At 39.3% G+C, this 19,576-nt stretch overlaps 2 protein-coding genes across 10 annotated transcripts in view; one reads left to right on the top strand and one right to left on the bottom strand.

The window, feature by feature from the left end:
• Positions 1–19,576, top strand: part of LOC141480556 (uncharacterized) — a 285,808-nt gene that overhangs the window by 218,204 nt on the left and 48,028 nt on the right. The gene's annotated exons all lie outside the window — the stretch shown is intronic.
• RhoGAP68F (Rho GTPase activating protein at 68F) overlaps positions 1–19,576 on the bottom strand; it is a 206,661-nt gene that overhangs the window by 163,237 nt on the left and 23,848 nt on the right. For 7 of the 9 annotated variants that reach the window (XM_074170633.1, XM_074170584.1, XM_074170618.1 and 4 more), the window contains one exon: positions 15,230–15,298. The exons of the other annotated variants lie outside the window; for them this stretch is intronic. In XM_074170633.1, the coding sequence (XP_074026734.1) occupies positions 15,230–15,298 (69 nt within the window). The remainder of the gene's footprint in view (positions 1–15,229; positions 15,299–19,576) is intronic. 9 annotated transcript variants of the gene reach the window in all.

The following is a 19,576-nucleotide window of genomic DNA, read 5'->3' as shown; positions in this document are numbered from 1 at the left end:
GGATCACTACCACTCCTTTTTATATGGCCGTAAATTTTTCATCAGGTCAGACTATTCAGCACTTCGATGGCTATTCAACTTCAGAAAATCAGAAGGACAAATAGCTAGGTGGATAGAAAAGTTACAAACTTACGATTTTGAAATTCAACATCGGAAAAGAATCACGGAAACGCAGATAACCTTTCAAGAAGACCATGCTCGACATCTGGATGCAAATTTTGCCAACGCCAGGAGGACACGGACACCCAGCTACCAGAAGAACTTCCCACCAGACGTGATATGGTAGCAGACAGAGACTCCTTTATGGACAGCTCTGATAGGGAGATAAGCTCCCCTACCTCCTGCCGTTTCGGGTTCATCAGATCCTGAGGGTAATAGCGTGTAAGGGTCCCTTGTCCAGGGACACGAACAGCTAATTAGAGGAATCACCTAACCACGGTGAAGTACGTTCGTTAACGGCCTCTGAGAGTGACAGTACCTTCCTGACGAGGCAAGACATCATCGTAGCGCAGAAGGAGGATCCCGTCTAGAAAACTATACGAGAATGAATTGCCAAAGGAGCGAGACCGGAATGGCAAGAGATTTCCAAGCACGGCCAGCAGGAAAAGGGTTACTGGCTCTAATAGGACTTCATGAGCATTCGAGATGACCTCATTCGGAAATGGAAAAGCACGGATGGAAGAACCCACAAGTTCCAGATGATCCTTCCTAAGACGTGTATCTCGAGTATCCTTGAACGGCTCCACGACGGTCGCACTGGCGGGCATAGTAAATAGAACTCTAGCGAGAGCGAGAGAGAGGTACTATTGGGCCAAATGGCGTCGAGGCGTGGAATAGTGGTGTAAGCGCTGTGACCTGTGCTCTTCAGCAAAGGGTCCAAAGACAAGGCAAAGAGGAAAGTTGAAGCAGTACCTCAGTGGGTGCCCTTTCGAGAGAATCGCAGTCGACTCCCTATGACCACGTCCGGTAACAAGTACCTTATGGTTGTGATGGACTACTTTTCCAAAGGGCCTGAAGTAGTAGCCTTACCCAACCAAGAGGCTAAAATGGTGGCAGAAGCCTTGTTGCAGAACGTAATTGCCAGGCACGGAGTACTCCAAGAACTACACTCGGATCGGAGCCGCAACTTCGAATCGGATTAATGGAAGGAAATGATGACTCTGTTGGGAATAAAGAAGACAAGAACAACTGCTCTTCACCCACAATCCGATGGAATGGTCAAGAGGCATAATCGCACCATCAATAACTACCTCTCGATGTTTGTCTCCGAAAACCAGAGTCTGGGATAAATTGATTCCTTTTTTTCTGTTGGCATACAGGAGCTCTCAACATGACGCGACAGGATATACACCATCCATGTTGTTAACTGGCAGGGAACTGAAGCTTCCGATAGATGTATCGTATGGCAGTCCTTTCGATGAATCTCAAGAGGTACCTCTTTCAGAGTATCTGAATGACCTGAAGAAGACTGGTGATTGTACACGAATTTGCCAGGACTAAATTACAGTTTTTCAGCGATAGGATGAAAATAAGATTAGACAGAAAGTCGCTGCCAGTGAGTTTCAAAGATTGCCATGCAGTGCGGCTCTACCAACCCCAACACGTCGGAAAGGTTTGTGTCCCAAATTGCATAGACAATGGCAATGACCTTACTTTGTAACCAAAAAGATGAACGACCTGGTGTATAGAATCCAATTGTCACCCAGAAGCAGTTGTCCACATTGAGAGGCTGAGTCCTTACATGGGTCGTGATGTCCCCTTTTGGAATGTTCGGGGCGAACAACCTCAGAAAAGGGGGTAGTGTTGTAAATCATGCCCGAAAGAAAATAACGCCGGCCGCCGCTGGTAGCCATAAACCAGGCGTGACGTGGCTGAGAGCGCGCGAGTGCACGATGATTCTCCACCAATCGAGAAACAATGAGAGTAATGTTACCGACTTCGATAGAACTTCGGAGAAATTTTGACAACATTGAATTACGATATTTAAAGGCTAGCCACGAGGAGTGGACGTTACAGTGCGGTACGTGAAGTTTTAAAAAATCTGTTTTAAAATCTGTTTTTCCGTTAATCAGAAGTGATCTAGTAAAGCGATAGACATTCAAATAATAGTAGAAGTTTTAGTTGAAGTGTTTATTGTTTTTAAGGTGAAATGAAATTAAGTTTGATTATTCAGTGTAGTCAATCATTGGTCAACCCACGGGGAAAAACGTAACAATCTTATAACGGGGGGCACGAATAAGTTAAAATAAATGTAATAACATATTTAGAAAACATGTCAGGTTTGAAGAAAGTGTTTTCACTTTAGTGTTGGTTTTTCGTGAAATTGAAAAATGGTTCAATTTTCAAATGCAGAAAAGTTGGATATAATATGTACTTATGACGAAGCAAGAAGCAATTCAAAAGAAGCAGTGATAATATACGCTAATCGGTATTCTGACAGAAGACTACCGTCAGACAAAACATTGGCTAGCTTAGCCAAATCTTTGGCCCAAAATGAATGTTTTATTGAGCAGAAGCGAGAAAAACAGTGTTAGGTCAAATGGTATTGGAACGACATAGTTCTACTAGACAATTAGCAATGGATTGTGATATGTCGGAATCGTCAATGCAACGTATTTTGTCAAAAAACAAATTCTATGCTGGTAATAATCTTTGTTTCATTTTTGAAAACTATAATCTATTTCCATATTTAGGAGATGCTGACTGACTGACTGAACTGCATTACATGGTTGTCCACCCGTATTTGTGATGATGGTTTCTGAACAAACTATTATGGAGTGATGAAAGCCGTTTCTAAACATAACGTTTCAAACGGTATAATAAACATAATTGTCACTATTGGTCTGACGTGAACCCTCATAGGATGCAAGAAACGAAATTTCAGTCTGTGTGGGGTTAATGTTTGGTGCGGAATCATTTATAGTTGTTTGATAGGACCTCATTTTTTGAAGGAATTTTCAATGGGGATAGGTACTTGGTTTTCTTCCAACATGTGTTGCCGAATCTCTTGAAGAATTTACCAATACAAACTCGGCTGAATATGTGCTTTCAAGAAGAATTATCTCCGCATAATAATAGAATAATTACCCAATATTTGGATGACACTTTTAATGAGAAATGGATTGGAAATAGGTCCAATACCATGTCCAGCTCGAAGTAGATACTACTTCACTAGATTTCTTTTTGTGGGGATATATTAAAGACATAGTCTATATGCAACGTTAACAAAAAGATAATTTAAAAAATAGTATCACTAATGTTTGTGCTTCCATATCGCAGGAAACGCTTTCAGCTGTCACGAAGAGAATCACTAGATGCAATATGTGTATTCTACGTGAAGGGACGCAGTATGAACACTTACTAAAATTATTCATGCTATAACTAATTGTTTTCGTTATTATCATGTTGGTCGAGTTATGGTCAAAGTAAAATACTTTTTGGCAATTTGAAACAATTCCAGTGTTACGATCTTCGTTTGGGTTTGAAGGCCGTCGTTGTTTGAAACCGTATCCTAATGTTTCGCTAGCACGAGTGGCTGGCTTCTTCAGAGGTCTATTCATCCTGATGGTTCACCGTTGACTCGTGATTTCTAGTTCGTAAGCTGTATTTATGTTGACACAGGTAGCCCGCCTTTCTAGATGGTGCGTTATTATTGGTCGAAGTGTTATTACCTGTTACATAGCGTTGCACTGCTGTCACCTTAGCATAGGGATGGCTGATCCCAATATTTTTTTGGAACAGGTATCTCCTGTTCCAGTGACAGACGCATACCTGTTACAAATACCTGTTCCAAAAATACTAGTTGTTCCGCTGCGCCGAATGCGCCAAGAACAGATCTAACATAACAGTTCCACTTCCACTCCCTACTACCGGTGGTATCGTAATCACGTGAGAGTGGGCTGTACGTAAACGTACCCCACTACGAACTACGAACAATTCACCGGATTCACGTATTCTAGGTATCTAGGTTCCCACTTGTTTTGGTATTTGGTAATTTGGTATCATTTCGTTTTAATAGCGAGTCAGAACTGTCAGAAGTCAGAATAAATACGAAAGAGTAGAGCGCACGGTGTCTTGTACAAGTTTATCAAAGAATATTTCTAGTTTCGTCCCAATCATGTCGGATAATAAGAAAAGCCCAATTTGGAATTTTTTTTCTGCTGTTGATGCTTATAATGCCAAATGTAAGGTAACGGGGGCTGTCAAAAATAACGAGGCAGTTTCCTCAATACACCGTATAAAGAGTACTAAGGACGAAAAACTCTTGCTGACCATTGACAAAGACGCAGGAGCTCTAAACAACCTAAATGACGCATTGAAGGTTGACAAATCTCTCCGAATTGGAAAAATAGGAGAAACACCGTTAGAAACCTTTCACCTCAAAGGGATGTCCAGAGACGCTACAAAGGAAGACATCATCAATGCAGTCCGGGTAGCCATAGATGATAGGAGTGCCGAACTCAAAGTCAGCGAACCGCGCCCACTTAACAATGAGACCTTGGCGGTAACTTTGACCATGCCGAGCGAACTGGCAAAAAACTCCAAAATAAAGCTTTCATTAGAGTCGGGATTGTCAGATGTAAAGTGGAAAAACGGGTGAAGGTGCCCAGATGCGGGAGGTGCTGGGCCTTTGACCACGAAATGGACAAGTGCTCCGGGCCGGGCAGGACGAGAAGCTGCTATAAATGTGGGGAAAAGGATCACGGCGCTACAACATGTAGCAAGGAGGAATTCTGCCCACTGTGTACTGAAAGCCACAGAGTAGGTACACTAAAGTGTAACTTATTTAAGGAAGCCCTAAAAAAAGCCAGGGCTCTCGAACAGAAAAGAAGAAGGTCTCTTCGCGGGCTAGAAATCCATCAAAATGATGTGTCACAAGACCCCCCTTTAATTTAATTTTATTCCCAGATAGCGCCCAGTCGCCATCTTGAAAGTTTCGTCTGTCAATTTAACTTCAAAATGAAGTATTCATGCATTAATTTCATTATTCCAAATTTGAATTTTTGAGTTGGCCCGTTCAAAAAATAAAAGGGGGAGGGGGACATTAAAGAAATGCACTGTATAATCATTCCATTAATATGTACAAAATTACAATTTTTAAGTATCGAGACATTTTGCTGCTATTAAAGTTTTTCGAATCTCTATACCTCTCAAATCTACTAACAGTTGGTCGATCATTCAATAATGATATAAAAATCTTATCTTAGCTGAACTGCAGCCAAATAAATATCTATTAATAAAGCAAAAGAGGTTAATCGTCAATATCCATAGCATTTGTGTAACGGGTTAAATTTGCGGTAAATATTTTCTCCTTGAAACTTTGAGTAAATAATACCGTATCACGGTTCAATTATCAATTCGACCATATCATTTCATCCGGTAAGTATTCAAAGAAACCAATTCATAGTATAGAAAACCAGCTATCCTATACTTATGATGCATTGTTTGGAACCTTTGGTGTAGTAATTAATGAATATTACTGGAGTTTTTTCCCAACACCAAATCGTTATTTTCAACACCTCGACACGTGTTTCGATCACCAAGTGATCATCGTCAATAGGAAAAGTGTTTTAAATTTGTTGCTCACCAGGAGGGTACTCAAATACACTCCGAGAATCAGCAACAAAATAGTTGGTCTCGATCGGCTGATAATGATTAATATTTTTTTAAATTCTCCCTGTTCTTGCTACCTTGAAAATGTTTTTTTCTGGAATACAGTGTTTTTTAATTTATTGCTCACCAGGAGTATACTCAAATACACCGTGAGTATCAGCAACAAAATAGTTGAAACCGATCGGCAGATTTTTAAATTTTTTTCCACGCAGATCCAGTTCCACTGGAACTGGATCTGCCCTTCTGTGAGGCGGGTCAATAGTTTGGCGATGTTGGCAAACCCCAGCACATATCGGCGGTAGTAGGTGCATAAACCAAGGAAGCTCCGAAGCTGATGTATGTCTTTTGGAATGGGCCAATCCTTAACTGCTTTGATCTTTTGTTCGCCTACCGCCACTCCTTCGCCAGAGACAACGTGGCCAAGGTAACGGACTTCTTTCTGGAACAGATGGCATTTCTTGGGACTAAGTTTTAATCCAGAATTCCTCAGACGCATGAACATCTCCTCCAGATTTTTCAAGTGATCGTCGAACGATTTTCCGACCACGATTATATCGTCGAGATACACTAGACACGTCTTCCATGAGAGCCCTTTGAGAACCGTATCCATCAATCTCTCGAAGGTCGCTGGAGCATTACAAAGCCCGAATGACATAACCGTGAACTGCCACAATCCTGAGCCGATGGTGAAAGCTGTCTTTTCTCGATCTTCTGGGGCCAATTCAACTTGCCAATATGCACTCTTCAAATCCAAGGTCAAGAAAATTATGGAGCCGTCTAGCGTGTCTAGAGTGTCGTCGATTCTTGGAAGAGGGTAGCTGTCTTTCTTTGTCACGTGATTTAGTTGGCGATAATCCACGCAGAACCTTGTCGAGCCGTCCTTCTTCTTCACTAACACGACTGGGGAAGACCAGGGGCTATCAGAAGGTTCGATGACGTCTTCTTTTCCCATATCGCTGACTATCTTGTCTGCCTCTTCTCTCTTGGCAAGAGGGAGTCTTCTAGCCGATTGCCGGATTGGTCGGGCATTCCCAGTGTCGATTCAATGCTGAACCACATTCGTTCTGCTGCCTTTTCCTTCTCCAATATCGAAGATTTCCTGGTACCACTTGACTAACTCCCTCAATGTAGATCGGTGAGTTGATGGCATGTCTTTGGAGGAAATGTCAATTAACTTCTCCAACTCTTTAGGCAAGTTGTTGGCTTGGCTAACTGAACTGCGTACACTCAGTATGAAAGAGGAAATGGACGAACAGTTCCCTTCTTAAAGGTTACGGGAAAGTAGTTGACATTCATGACCCTGACCGGCACAATTTCATCAACACGCAACAGGGTCTTCCCCAGTGCGATTCCTCGTCCAATTTTCTCGTCATGTATCTTGGGCTCGAACATTACCACATTCCCGCTGTTCGCACCACCGTCCAAGCGAGCCTCTAGTATGGTTTCAGCCCTCTCAGGTACTCACACGTCTTCGGCCAATCTAATCATCTCTTCGCTTCTTTCATGAAGCACCAGCTCTTCTCCGCCGACACGTAGGACGTCGTCTTGAAAATTCAGCTCGAACCCTCTGGAATTCATGATGTCCATTCCAATGATCGCATCGTCCTCGATGTCCGCCACCAATGCACGATGTTTCAATTTTGTGCTGCCCAACACCAATTCAATTGGTAGTTCTCCAAGTACATTGACTGGCACCCCTGTTGCAGTGCGTAACTTCCAGCTTGACGGTTCAATTCTTACCGGTGTTTTGGCAAAGGTTGGCCCAAGAATGGTTCTCGTCGCACCTGTATCTAACAGCATGGTGCAAGGCTCGTTGTTGATGAGGCCGTCTACGAAAACACCTTTGTCTTGTCGTTGGAGAACGGCAACATATGCGTTTTTTACGGGGGCTTGCTGGATACAGGTCGACGATAGCCCCTTCTCATCAACCCCCTCTAGTTTTCCTGATTTGGTGTCGATTCTTTGAAAGCTGGACATTTGCTACGCACATGTCCAATTTTCCCACAGTTCCAGCATCTTATATTTTTCCTCTCAGGCAAAACTTCTTTCATTACTTTTCTGATGGTGGCCGCAATATCTGCAGGCACTTGTCCATCTTCCTCGGTAGCTCGAACTTTGCTCTGGCTCTTGCAGGATTGTTTTGCAGCCTCAAACTCCAGAGCGCTTGCCAGTGCATCCACGAGATGTTTGGGATGAGCTAGCGTCAAGGCCTGCCTCGTTTCTTGGTCGCGAAGACCATCCAAGAATGCCTGCTAACCGCTCCATTTCATTTTCGGGTGTAGCAGGATATGCCAGACGGACCAATCGAGCTATGTCGGCTTCAAACTCCTGTAGGGATTCTCCTGATTTCTGGCAGCGGTTCTTCAGCTGTGAATGGTAAACGTGCTCTAGGTGGGCCTGTCCATACCGCAGTTCAAGATGCTTTACAAGTTGGTCATAGTCTTCTTGTTCCTGGGCCGTGAGGGTTTGCAGGATATTCTTTGCTTCTCCACGCAACGCCAATGTTAATGCTACCGCCTTTTCTCCTGCATTCCATCCATTCGCTCTGGCCGCAGCTTCAAATTGTCGGCGGTAATTTGCCCAAGGAGTTTTTCCGTCGAACTGGGGCGGCTTCATGGAGAGCTCTCCTGGTTCACAACTGAGTTTGACATCTTTCAGTTCCGGAATTGAGTTTTCAGTAACCGTTTCTGTGGGGTGAGCAGAATTAACAATTTGGTTTTGCAACTTGCTAATTGTTTCCTTTATCTCGCTGATTTCTGCCTGAACTTCGCCCTTGATTTCCTCTACTTCTGTGTTCATTTCCTTCCTGATTTTATCTATCTCTGTCTCAATGGTTCCCATCCTTTCTTCGAGTAGGCTCGCCACACTACAAAGCTCTTTCTTCAAGCCTTCTGCATTCTCAGGAAGTTCTTCCTTCAAGCTATTCGAATTCTCTAGAAATTTATCTTCCAAACTTTTTGAATTTTCCAGAAGCTTCTCCTCCAGGCACTTCGAATTTTGTTGAAGTTCATCTTTTAAACTCATCGAATTTTCCAGAAGCTTCTCCTCCAGGCACTTCGAATTTTGTTGAAGTTCATCTTTCAAACTCTTCGAATTTTGTTGAAGTTCATCTTTCAGCGATTTGGTGTTCTCCTCGAGTTTGCTCATTATTGAACTGCAATCACCCCCAGAAACTTCGAATAAATATGTTTCGGGATCTTCTCCTGATTCAATCAAGTTGTCCCATAGTCTCTTCTGGAGTACTGATTTTTTTCCGGAAGAATCTAGTTCTCTCACCTCCAATTCTTGCTTCAATTCGGCGACTTTCAAGTCCACTAGGCGCACTTTTCTTGAAAACATTTCAACTCTTACACTGTCTATTTTACTCAAAACTGAATATGTCCACTTATTTGATGGATTCCGAAACACTTATTTATTTTCACAAGTCTATTTCTCGCGAGAAAGGTCTATCAGTTTATGTTTCCGTAGTCTGGTACTGTCCGCTTCGCGAAGCACAATGAATCACCAGTCTATCTGCGCGAAAGTGAGAAAGTTTTATAGTCAATTTCACCGTAATACAAAAATTGTCCACCAAGCGCTCACAAATTTATTTTAAAAATCCCACTTCTGACACCAATTGTAACGAATTAACTGTCTTAAACAAATTTATTTTTAACAATATTTCACTATCACAACTAATTTATATACAACACTTAGTAACTAACGCCTAATTTATCTTCACAGTTAGATTCCTTTCTTTAAACGGACGATTCACTTTCTAAGTACAGACTACTGCTCGGGACGGAGAGCAAATTTTTATATCGTCAACGAACGCTACGGATCTCTCTGCGGATTTCGGGACTTATCCACACCTTTCGCGCTGTTTGTCACGGTTTAAAATACCGCGACATGTTTCGCGATGAGACATGCGTTTGCTGACTGGGACATCGGTCAGGGCCGGCTTCAGATTCATTACACTATAAATAAATATCAGTCGTTGTTTTCTCTTCAAACAGGGTAATGCCCAATTGGATTTCGCTTGAACGATTGCTTGTGAAAGCAATAAGAGAATCTGAATGTACTAGACCTGACTATCGATGTTGGAAACGATACTAACATAAAACTTATCTTTATGCCACCAATTCCAGAACCGTCTTAACAGGCCAACTTATTTGTATTGGTAATCATACCTTTTCTTTGTGGTATATGTAAAAAGAAACATTGAGATGTTGTGTAGGCTTTATGTAAAAGAACTCTCGCCTGATCAATCGAACACAAGTGATGTTTACAGTTTTCCCAATTAAAAAAAAAAAACAACCATGAAACACGTTTTCGCATTTATAACCAAATGCATAAAAACTCGATGAGAAGCTAGATATCCCAATTGGAAAATAAACAAAATCACATTCTCACCACGAAACAGAAAGCCAGCACTAATCTACGTAGGTACATCAGTCGAAATCTTTTACAATCGCTCGCCAGATCCTTACTTGAAAAACTATTTGAAAAACAATTCATATGAAATGAGGATGATAAGCTGTTTAAGCGAATGGGATATTTTAAATCGACAATGACCGATAAAGCGCCCGTTAGATGTATGACCCATTCTGCAATGATTTCAAAGAGAAGTTGGTTGTCTATAAATTTGAATTTGTTGATACAGAATGAATCAGGGAATCTATCCTTCTACAGGGCATATCGTGAAGTGGTTGTATGCAATGGTTCGATGATGAGATGGGTCCACTAACTGAAGATATGGCTACAATGTTTTAGTGTGCATAAGACATCGATAAGACTGAAAAGCAAGAAGCTGAGTTTCGAAGAGCTACACACTGCCACATCTGCGAAGAGCCCTTCACTCGGGAATACAGGAAAGTACGCGACCATAACCATCTCATACCATGTAATAACTATCGTGGCCCCGCGCACGAAGGGTGTAATATAAACTACAAAGAGAGCCATGTAGTTCCCGTAGTCTTCCACAATTTGAGTGGCTATGATGCACATTTTATCATCACAGACATTGCATCTAGAAAAAGGGGTACGATTGACCTGCTCCCCATCACGAAAGAAAAGTACCTCTTTCACGAAATGAATGTGGATGAGACTCCAGTGGAGTTTTGACTCATGGATTCTTTCCGCTTTATGAATTCATCTCTGGATACGTTAGCATCATACTTGACAAAATTTCATAATGTTAAGTTTCAGTTCTCTGAGTTACCTGAAGACTTGGTTAAATTACTTACTAAGAAGGGAGTCATGCCTTACGATCATATTGATTCCTTCGATAGATTTGATGAAGCTTGCTTACCCTCTATTGATGCCTTCTACAACAGATTAGAAGATAAGCCCTGCCACCGCAGACTATATCAACGAGCCCATGATATGTGGAATCGTTTGGGTCAATATGTGGGTTCATATATGAAAACAGTTATCCTCCTCCTCGCTGACGTATTCGAACAATTTCGTGCAAGCTGCCTCTGGACCCTGCTCACTACTTTACGCTACCAGGCCTTAGGTGGGATGCGATGGTCAAATACACCAAAGTCGAATTAGAACTACTCTCTGATCCTGACATGCTTCTAATTGTTGAGCGAGGGGTTCGAGTTGGACTTAGCCAAGTTTGTTAGAAGAGAAAAGCTCATGCGAGCAATAAATATTTGAACAATTATGACCCTTCAAATCCTGACATATACCTCATGTATTTCAATGGAAACAACCAGTATGGGTGAGCGATGTCTCAGTATTTACCATATGATGGGTTTAAGTTGTGCGATACCAATATTGATGTTTCATCAATACCCGATGAGAACGACGTGGGGTATATGATTGAAGTTGATCTCGAGTATCCTAAACATCTACATGATTCGCACAAAGACTTGCTATAGGTACTGCCATAAATATATAAATCCAAAAATGAAAAAAAAATCGATAAAAGAGCTCACCAAATTAATGACTACCCTTCAACAAAAAGAAAAATATGTGATTCATTATCGACCCCTCAAACAAGCCATTGCTTGTTATCACGAAAATTCATCGAGTACTTCAATTCAATCAATCACCATGGTTGAAGTCCTATATTTATTTGAATACTGAATTGCAGCCATATACTGTTTTCATTATGGCTATATGAGACGTCGATTCGGAGATAATTGTGTAATTCTCTACACCGATACAGATAGCCTTATTTATGAAATATACAATCAGGGTCCTTATGAAATCATACGTCAAGATTGTCACAAATTCTTCGATACTTCGGATTATCCTTCCAACAATCAGCCCAACCTTCCTTTGGTGAATAAAAAGGTTCTCGTTATGATGAAATATGAGAATAACGCAGTTCCGATGACTGATTACGTAGGCCTTAGATCGAAATTGTATGCAACTAGGGTATTGGTGACGGAGGATGGCTATGATGATGAAATTAATCAAATCATTTCATGCTTAGGGGTTACCAAGAAGGCAAAGGAGGTCAAATCTTCTGTGGTGAAGAATAAAATTACGTTCGATGATTATGTGAATTGCTTAGATAAATGGAAGAATATGAGTGTCACCCAAAATTTGATTCGATCTGATAAACATCAAGTATATTTCATCGCCCAATACAAGATTGCCCTTAGCCCTGAAGATGATAAACGTTTTATAAATCCAGATTCATACGACACGCTTCCTTGGGGTCACTATTCTATCCTTCAAACATCAAATGCTATGGATATTGACGATTAACCTCTTTTGCTGATTATTAGTATATATGTATTTAGCTGCAGTTCAGCTGAAAGATTTTTATATCATTATTAAATGTTCAACTAACCATTAGTAAATTTGAGGTATAGAGATTTGAAAAACCTTGATAGCAGTGAAATGTGTTGAAAAATGTAATTGTGAACATATTAATGAAATAAATATTTTCTTGTATATTGTTTTTTTTTAATTCATGAATAATTCCCTCCTACGTTAGAAACTTCAAAACCCATTCCCCATTTCTATTCTACTAACCCTCACTCATAACTAACATGACGCCAATTACAGTCTACAAACAATTTTCATCTATTTGCTCCTTCACGTGGTGGCAGTGTTACGAATCATTATGATTCAACCAAAGTAGACTGATTTTCTATTTTCCTCAACATCCCAAGTGAAAAATATCTGTTCTCTACAGAAAAGGTTTTTTCCTGACATGTGACACCATCTTCGTTTTTTCTTCGTCGATACATTTTGCATTTTTTCTTCTTTTATTTGACGTGCTATAGGTCACGATCCGGTCGTTATTAGCGAATATACAACTTAGTGCCCTTCTGACAGTTGTGCCATTTTTTCGTAATAACTCATTCATTTTTACAAATCATCACATTTTTTACCACGCCAGCACCTCCCACGCTGACCACGTCATTTTCAAAGTTTTAATGTTTTATCACTATTATTATTATTCGACCCTCATTCTCCAGTTACATTTCACCTAACACAATCAACCAACCGATATTTGTTCCCTCCATTCTGATTGTCTGACCGACACCACTCTGTAACAGAAGTTAGGCTGAGTGTTCCACAAGGTTCCGTTCAGGAGTTTGAAAATTCGCAAAATGAACCTTCATACGACAAAGCATGGAATTTAGGAATCTACTGATGATGCTTACTTGGTGAGCGAAACGCATTAAATGATAGATGACTGTCATATTGAAACACAAAAACGACTACGACAATGACGACGAAACGATAACGAATAAACGCACGCAAAACGGTCGAAACGCACGCAAAACGGTGGAAACCCATATAAAACGGTCGAAACGTATGCAAAACAACGTATTTTGAAATGCCATTGTCGAATACTTCGCTCCTCCATTGCCCCCACCTTCGAAAGTTAACTCCATAACACATAACTTCCCGATACTTTCGGGTGTCATCGCCTTCTTCTCCTGATGATGCTAACTCGGTTAACAAAGATACGACTTAGTGCCCTTCTGACATGTTGGAACGCTAGACTTCCGTTAAACCGACATGTGTTTTTTCTTAAATGGTGAATTTTGAAAGACCCTGTATATACATTGATACCATGTTTTTTCTGAAATGATGTGTTTTGAGACACCCTGTACATATTGAGGGACCGCACGTTGAATTGTTGAACTGTCATATTTTTTCTTTAATCTGATTCATCCTTATTAATATATCACTTTCGCGCTTCCAATATACAATCATTATCGAGTCGTATTCCTAACCCTTCATGCTTAATTTTGAAACTGGCAACGCTTCAAATGCTACAGCGCCCCATAAACAACGTATAACCATAGTAGTCAAAAGAACCCAGATGTTTTTTACTAAAACTTGATTATGTTCACAAAATACTGTGGTTAGCAGAATAACTTGGAGTATTTATATTTATGTTTAGACCCTAATTTCACATTAATTTTATTAGAGTGAAATTTTTTACTTTTTGTTTAACGTCAATATCGTGGATTCTCCTAACTTAACGTTAAACTAGCAAATTCCATTCAAAGAAAAATCACTTATGGGATCAGGCAACATTATGATTTTAGGCTCCTATTGCCCTCTATCGCTGACTTTCGATGTGTTAAAAAAATTATTGGTCTTAAATAAGCCCAAAATTATTGCAATTTCGAAATTGCCAAAAAGTGAGAGTTTTTGATTTGTTGCTGTCATTTTGAAGGTGAAGCTAGGAGGACCCTCTAATTAAAGAAAAAAGCAACACATGGAAATTCGGCGATGGATTTGAAAAGGACCCGAAAAATGTCAATATTTTACATCTCTCCCACACTCACTCAAAAACAGCCGTAAGTCACCGCGTTCGGTAATCTGCAACCGATTTCTCTTTTTAGTTAGCAACGTTGCCACAGCACTAATACACGTTCACACAAATACGACGATGGGAATGCTATCAAAAATCATTGAACAATGGACCACAATCCAGGGTACAATTGTGGAATTGGCTTTTGTAGCCAAAATTCTTGGTGTCCATTTTTGAATTTTATTTTTATTTCCTCGTTCTTTATTAGTTCTATGAGTTTTTCTTCCAGCTGGGGTGATCCTGCTGTGTTGACATTCGAAAAAGGATCAACACCCAGTCCAGTGTTGTGATTGAGAGAGGCGCTCACTCAAATTTTTTGCAACCAAATGTTGCCTATGACTGACACAATGTACAGCGAGCATTTGGAATTTTATTTTTTAAGTACGCTATGAAGCCTTTGTGACGTCCTGTCATAGACGGAGCGCCATCCGTAGCAGCTGATATAATATTCTTCAGTGGAATTTCTTTCTCATCACAACATTTTTCCAGTGTATTATATATGGTTTCTCCTTTTGTATCCGTCTCTAGATTTCTGGCAAATAATAGTTCTTGATATATTTTCTCGTGTTTAATAAACCTCACGAATGACAGCAACAATGCTTCATTGGTTGGTAAACAAGGACTCATCTTACTGAATTGAGAATTTAGAAGTCTTCAGATGGTTGCACGACCACTTTTCAATGTTTTCAGCCAACTCATCAATTCGTCTTTGCACTGAACTATTGCTCAAAGGAATTTTTTGGATATCTGCCGCTGGTTTATGGAGCACAGTAGTTTCGAGTATTACTTATTTTATTGTCGGTGAAATTAAATCCTCTACAATAGTGTGAGGTTTACCTGTTTGAGCAATCAGCAAGGAGATATTGTAGGAAGCTCGGAGTCTGTAGTCGTCTTGCTTAGAAGCCGCTGAAAAAAAGTTTTGACTTGGCTGAGCTTTTCCAGTTCTTGAAAATAAGTCACACTTTTTTCTTTTTTATATGAATGCATTTTATTCAAATGATCTTGTAGCATTGAGGGTTTCATCGCTTCATTCGAAAATGTTTTCGACAAAGAAGGCACATAGGCGAAGAAGGATTTGTAGTATTTTCAATAAATCCATATTTTACATATTCCGCGCTATACTGCCTAGTTCTTTCGAGAATGAAGACTAGAAACTTCTCGCTTCGCATTGAAGCTTACCTTCATCTATTGTACAGTTTGACAACTATCGGACAGGAAATAGTTACTGACTAGTCCCCTAGAAGAAACACGAAGAAACGCGCGTAAAGCGTAAAGGAGCGGTGAAGTTTGTGTAAAAAGCAAATAAACATTTTAAAATTAGCCATCGCCCCCCTAAACCGCTTCAACGCCCCCCAAACTTCTCTGTGCCCTTTACTACTCCCCTTATAGGCCTCCAGCGCCCACAAGGGGGCGTTATCGCCCACTTTGAGAAAAACTATGCTACACGGTAGCTTCATCAGTTACTGGTATGAGTAATTCGATAATTATCACCATGGATGGAACTATTTTCTTATTGTAGGAATGTTGGCTTTCACAGTTGGCGTCAATGTTTCAATTGTTGACCACGCCACTGAAGGTTACTGCCGCAGTTGCAGTTGGAAACTGGGGATTTTAGCCAAAGAAGACCACGGCAAAACTCAGAAGCCAATCAAAACATTTCCTTATTTTGTCCGAGTTATTCACTCAAATATTCAATTCAAATGAGGAGCAACACATTGTTCAATAAAGTAACAAGGGAGCCTTAAAAGAGAAGCAGACGGCAGACGTCACTGTAAAAAAACCTTTTGATTAGGTGAAGTTGATGCAAACAAAAATAGGTCATTTACAGTTATTCTGAACAGTGCTGATGAAACCCTAAAAATTCGATCGATGTATATAATATAAATATTTTTGGGGATCAAACTATAACGCAGAAAAATTATTATTTATCAGTCAAAGAGAAACTAGCTGATCTCATTAATAGTGGCACGACAATGAAGCAGTCAAGTATATAAATAACATTCCCACCATAGTCAACGTACCTGATAAAAAAACTGATTCCAAAATGTCGTACTATACCATATAACACAGATATTTACTCCAACATTCAAAGTCTATATGCAAACCTTGATCAGCTAGTTCACGATCTTGTTTGCCACCACCCCTCAGTATTACTTCTAAGAGAAACAAGAACTACTAAAGACATGGATATTACTGGAGTTTTATCCCAACACCAAACCGTTATTTTAAAACCTCGAAACGTGTTTCAATCATCAGGTGATCATCTTCAAGAGAAAGATTAAACTAAATATACGTAAAATGTTATCCTTATTTATATCACAGATGCCTCTGCTAGGTACCTCCGTCTTGAGTGTCTTAAATTAATCTCACAATGTTGCCCTATGTAGTAGTCTTAAATCAATTTAAGACGCAGGTACCTAGCTAACCTCAGCTACCTATCTATGGTATAAATAAGAATAACATTGTATGTATATTTAATTTAATCTTCCTCTTGAAGATGATCACCTGGTGATCTAAACACGTATCGAAGTGTTAAAATAACGGTTTGGTGTTAGGATGAAACTCCAGTAATATTCATTACTACACCAAAGGTTCCAAACAGTGCATCACAAAGGCATGGATGATTATCAGTGTGAAAGCAGCCACAAGTTCTAGCCATGGATTTGTTGAAGCGCCGCGCGAGACCAGACAATCAGCAGCTCCCAAAATGGGGATCAAATTCGTGGCCAGCAATGATTTTTACTCAATGACCTCAAAGAAAAATCGATAATACCTCCAAATCATGCGTGAATGGGGACTTTTTTATTCAAATATATTCATTTGAACATACAGAAAAAAACCCATATGTTCCAATATTTTATCAATCAACCCCCACCCCATATATTATAATTTATGAAGAAAAATCCATAATTTCTTTAAATATTTCACGGATAGCGTTTTTTTTTATTTAGATGAATTAAATTTGGCATATAGAATACGTTCCATATGTTGAAATATTCTGCCAGGCAGGAAAACAACCACCACAAACCATATATGCTTTTAAAATGAAATTCAATGACTCCATCAAAATATTCGTGAATAGGGATTTTTTTTGCATAATTACATTACTATGAAAGGTTGTGTAGAGTAGAGTGACAGACGCTTTTTTTGTTTGTGGTGTTCCCAGTAGACCTATTCCACAACGAAAATAACAAAAATAAAATATAAAAATAACGTAACTTCAGATTATAAGTTAAATAAAACTCTTGAATATATAACTGAACGTATAAATAATAGTATATATTAAAATATTTCACAAAAGTAACTTTTAGCTTCTTCGTTACAATTATAGACTGTAATGTATGGTGAAAAAATAAAAGAAAAATTTGAAATGACAAGACTTATATAATGACACCTTGTGTAAACAATATAAAATAAAAAGCATCTTAGGACCGAAAAATTAAGTTTGTATCGTTCGACGAGTATTATAGTTATAGATTCAGTTAAACTTAAAATTGATTGATTATGTGGCAGTAAAAAAAATATTTATTTCAAAGTACACATTTATGGTTTCTGAAACTGACACAAGAGTTGTAAAAATATCTTTGACACATTCTGCAATTGGTGTTCAGAGTTCGTACAATGGTAAATCCATATTTAGACAAAAATCTTTTTGATTTTGATTTTCTGAAACTATTATCATCAGGTCATTCCTGAAAGAATCCATATTGTTTGACTTCATCAAAGAATATTTTTTCAAAATTTGACTGAAAAAATACAATACATACACTTCGCAGTTATATCCATCTCTTTGTCTGATATAAGCTATACTTCCAGTTTTCAACATACACATTCCAAGTTGTAAACATTTGTTCGTAATATTTACATAATTTTGAAAAAAAAAATTGGAATTTTTCTCTATAAAGGTCGGCCTCTTTCGAAATGTTATTATATATGGGATCAATATACAGGGTGTTCATTTGAAAACTTCCCACCACGGATTTATCGAAAACTACTAATTGAAAGAAAAAACGCCGAGACACGTCAGAAGATACATCAAAGGGGACAACTTTTTAACCAATAACTACCTCACCCCCTTTCACCCTCTGCACCCCAGGATCATTTCCTTGAAAATTTTAAATGACAAGGGGTATCGAGTGATAGCTTGTTTGAAAAGTCTTCCGAAGTCCTTCATTATGACGTTTATTTTTTTCAAATCGGTCGATTCGTTTTCCAGAAAATTAGAAAAATATTATTGATCCTAATTTGGGAATTTTCGAAACAATACATACAAAAATATTACATTTTATTTCAATAATTGTTCAAAATGTTGCCCGTTGGTGGCCAAACAATGATATAGGCGATGTTCAAATTCCTGACGGACATTTTCAAATACATGTTGTTGGATATCATGGCAGCTGTCGATAATGCGTTGACGAAGTTCATTCAAATTTGCAGGTTGGGGAGTGAACACAATGGACTTCAAATGGCCCCATAGAAAAAAGTCTAATGGCGTCAAATCCGGGGACCTAGCAGGCCATTCTATAGGCCCTCTTCGCCCTATCCATTTATCGGGAAACTCGTTGTCTAGCCATTGTCGAACCGGAAGAACATAGTGAGGAGGAGCACCGTCTTGCTGGAAATATATCTGAGCCTCATCAAGTGTAGGGTTTCCATCCTCTTCGATTTGGTTTTCAATGGTTTCAGTGATAAGCGGATTGATAGTAGTTTCCAACATATCCAAATAAATGTCTCCATTTAAATTTCTATCAATGAACAATGGCCCAAGCACTTTGTTTCCTAAAATGCCTGCCCATACATTAATTTTTTGAGGGTACTGGGTGTGCCCTTCCACAAAAGCATGCGGATTTTCATTGCTCCAATACCTACAGTTATGCTTATTAACAAATCCATTTAGATAAAATGTGTATTATCATTAATCGCTGCAGTCATTATTTCACAAAACTCCACTCGCCTATCAAAATCATCTTCGGTTAACTCTTGCAATATTTTCATTTTGAATGGATGAAATTTATGGAGTTTAGTAACTGTGTGTACAGAGCCTAATGAAATATGACTCGCAGCAGCAATTTTGCGTAACGAAGTATTAGGATTTATTCCAAAATGACCTAAAACTTCAATTTGAGCGGCTTCATCCAAAACTCTTCTATTATCACGTTTTTTATTTGCAACCGATCCAGTTTG

Source organism: Leptinotarsa decemlineata, unplaced genomic scaffold (assembly GCF_025532065.1).
Source record: "Leptinotarsa decemlineata unplaced genomic scaffold, Ldec_3_MD MMD2_P_RNA_scaffold_11, whole genome shotgun sequence".
NCBI lineage: Eukaryota > Metazoa > Arthropoda > Insecta > Coleoptera > Chrysomelidae > Leptinotarsa > Leptinotarsa decemlineata.
This window is presented reverse-complemented; position numbering and strand designations above follow the sequence as displayed.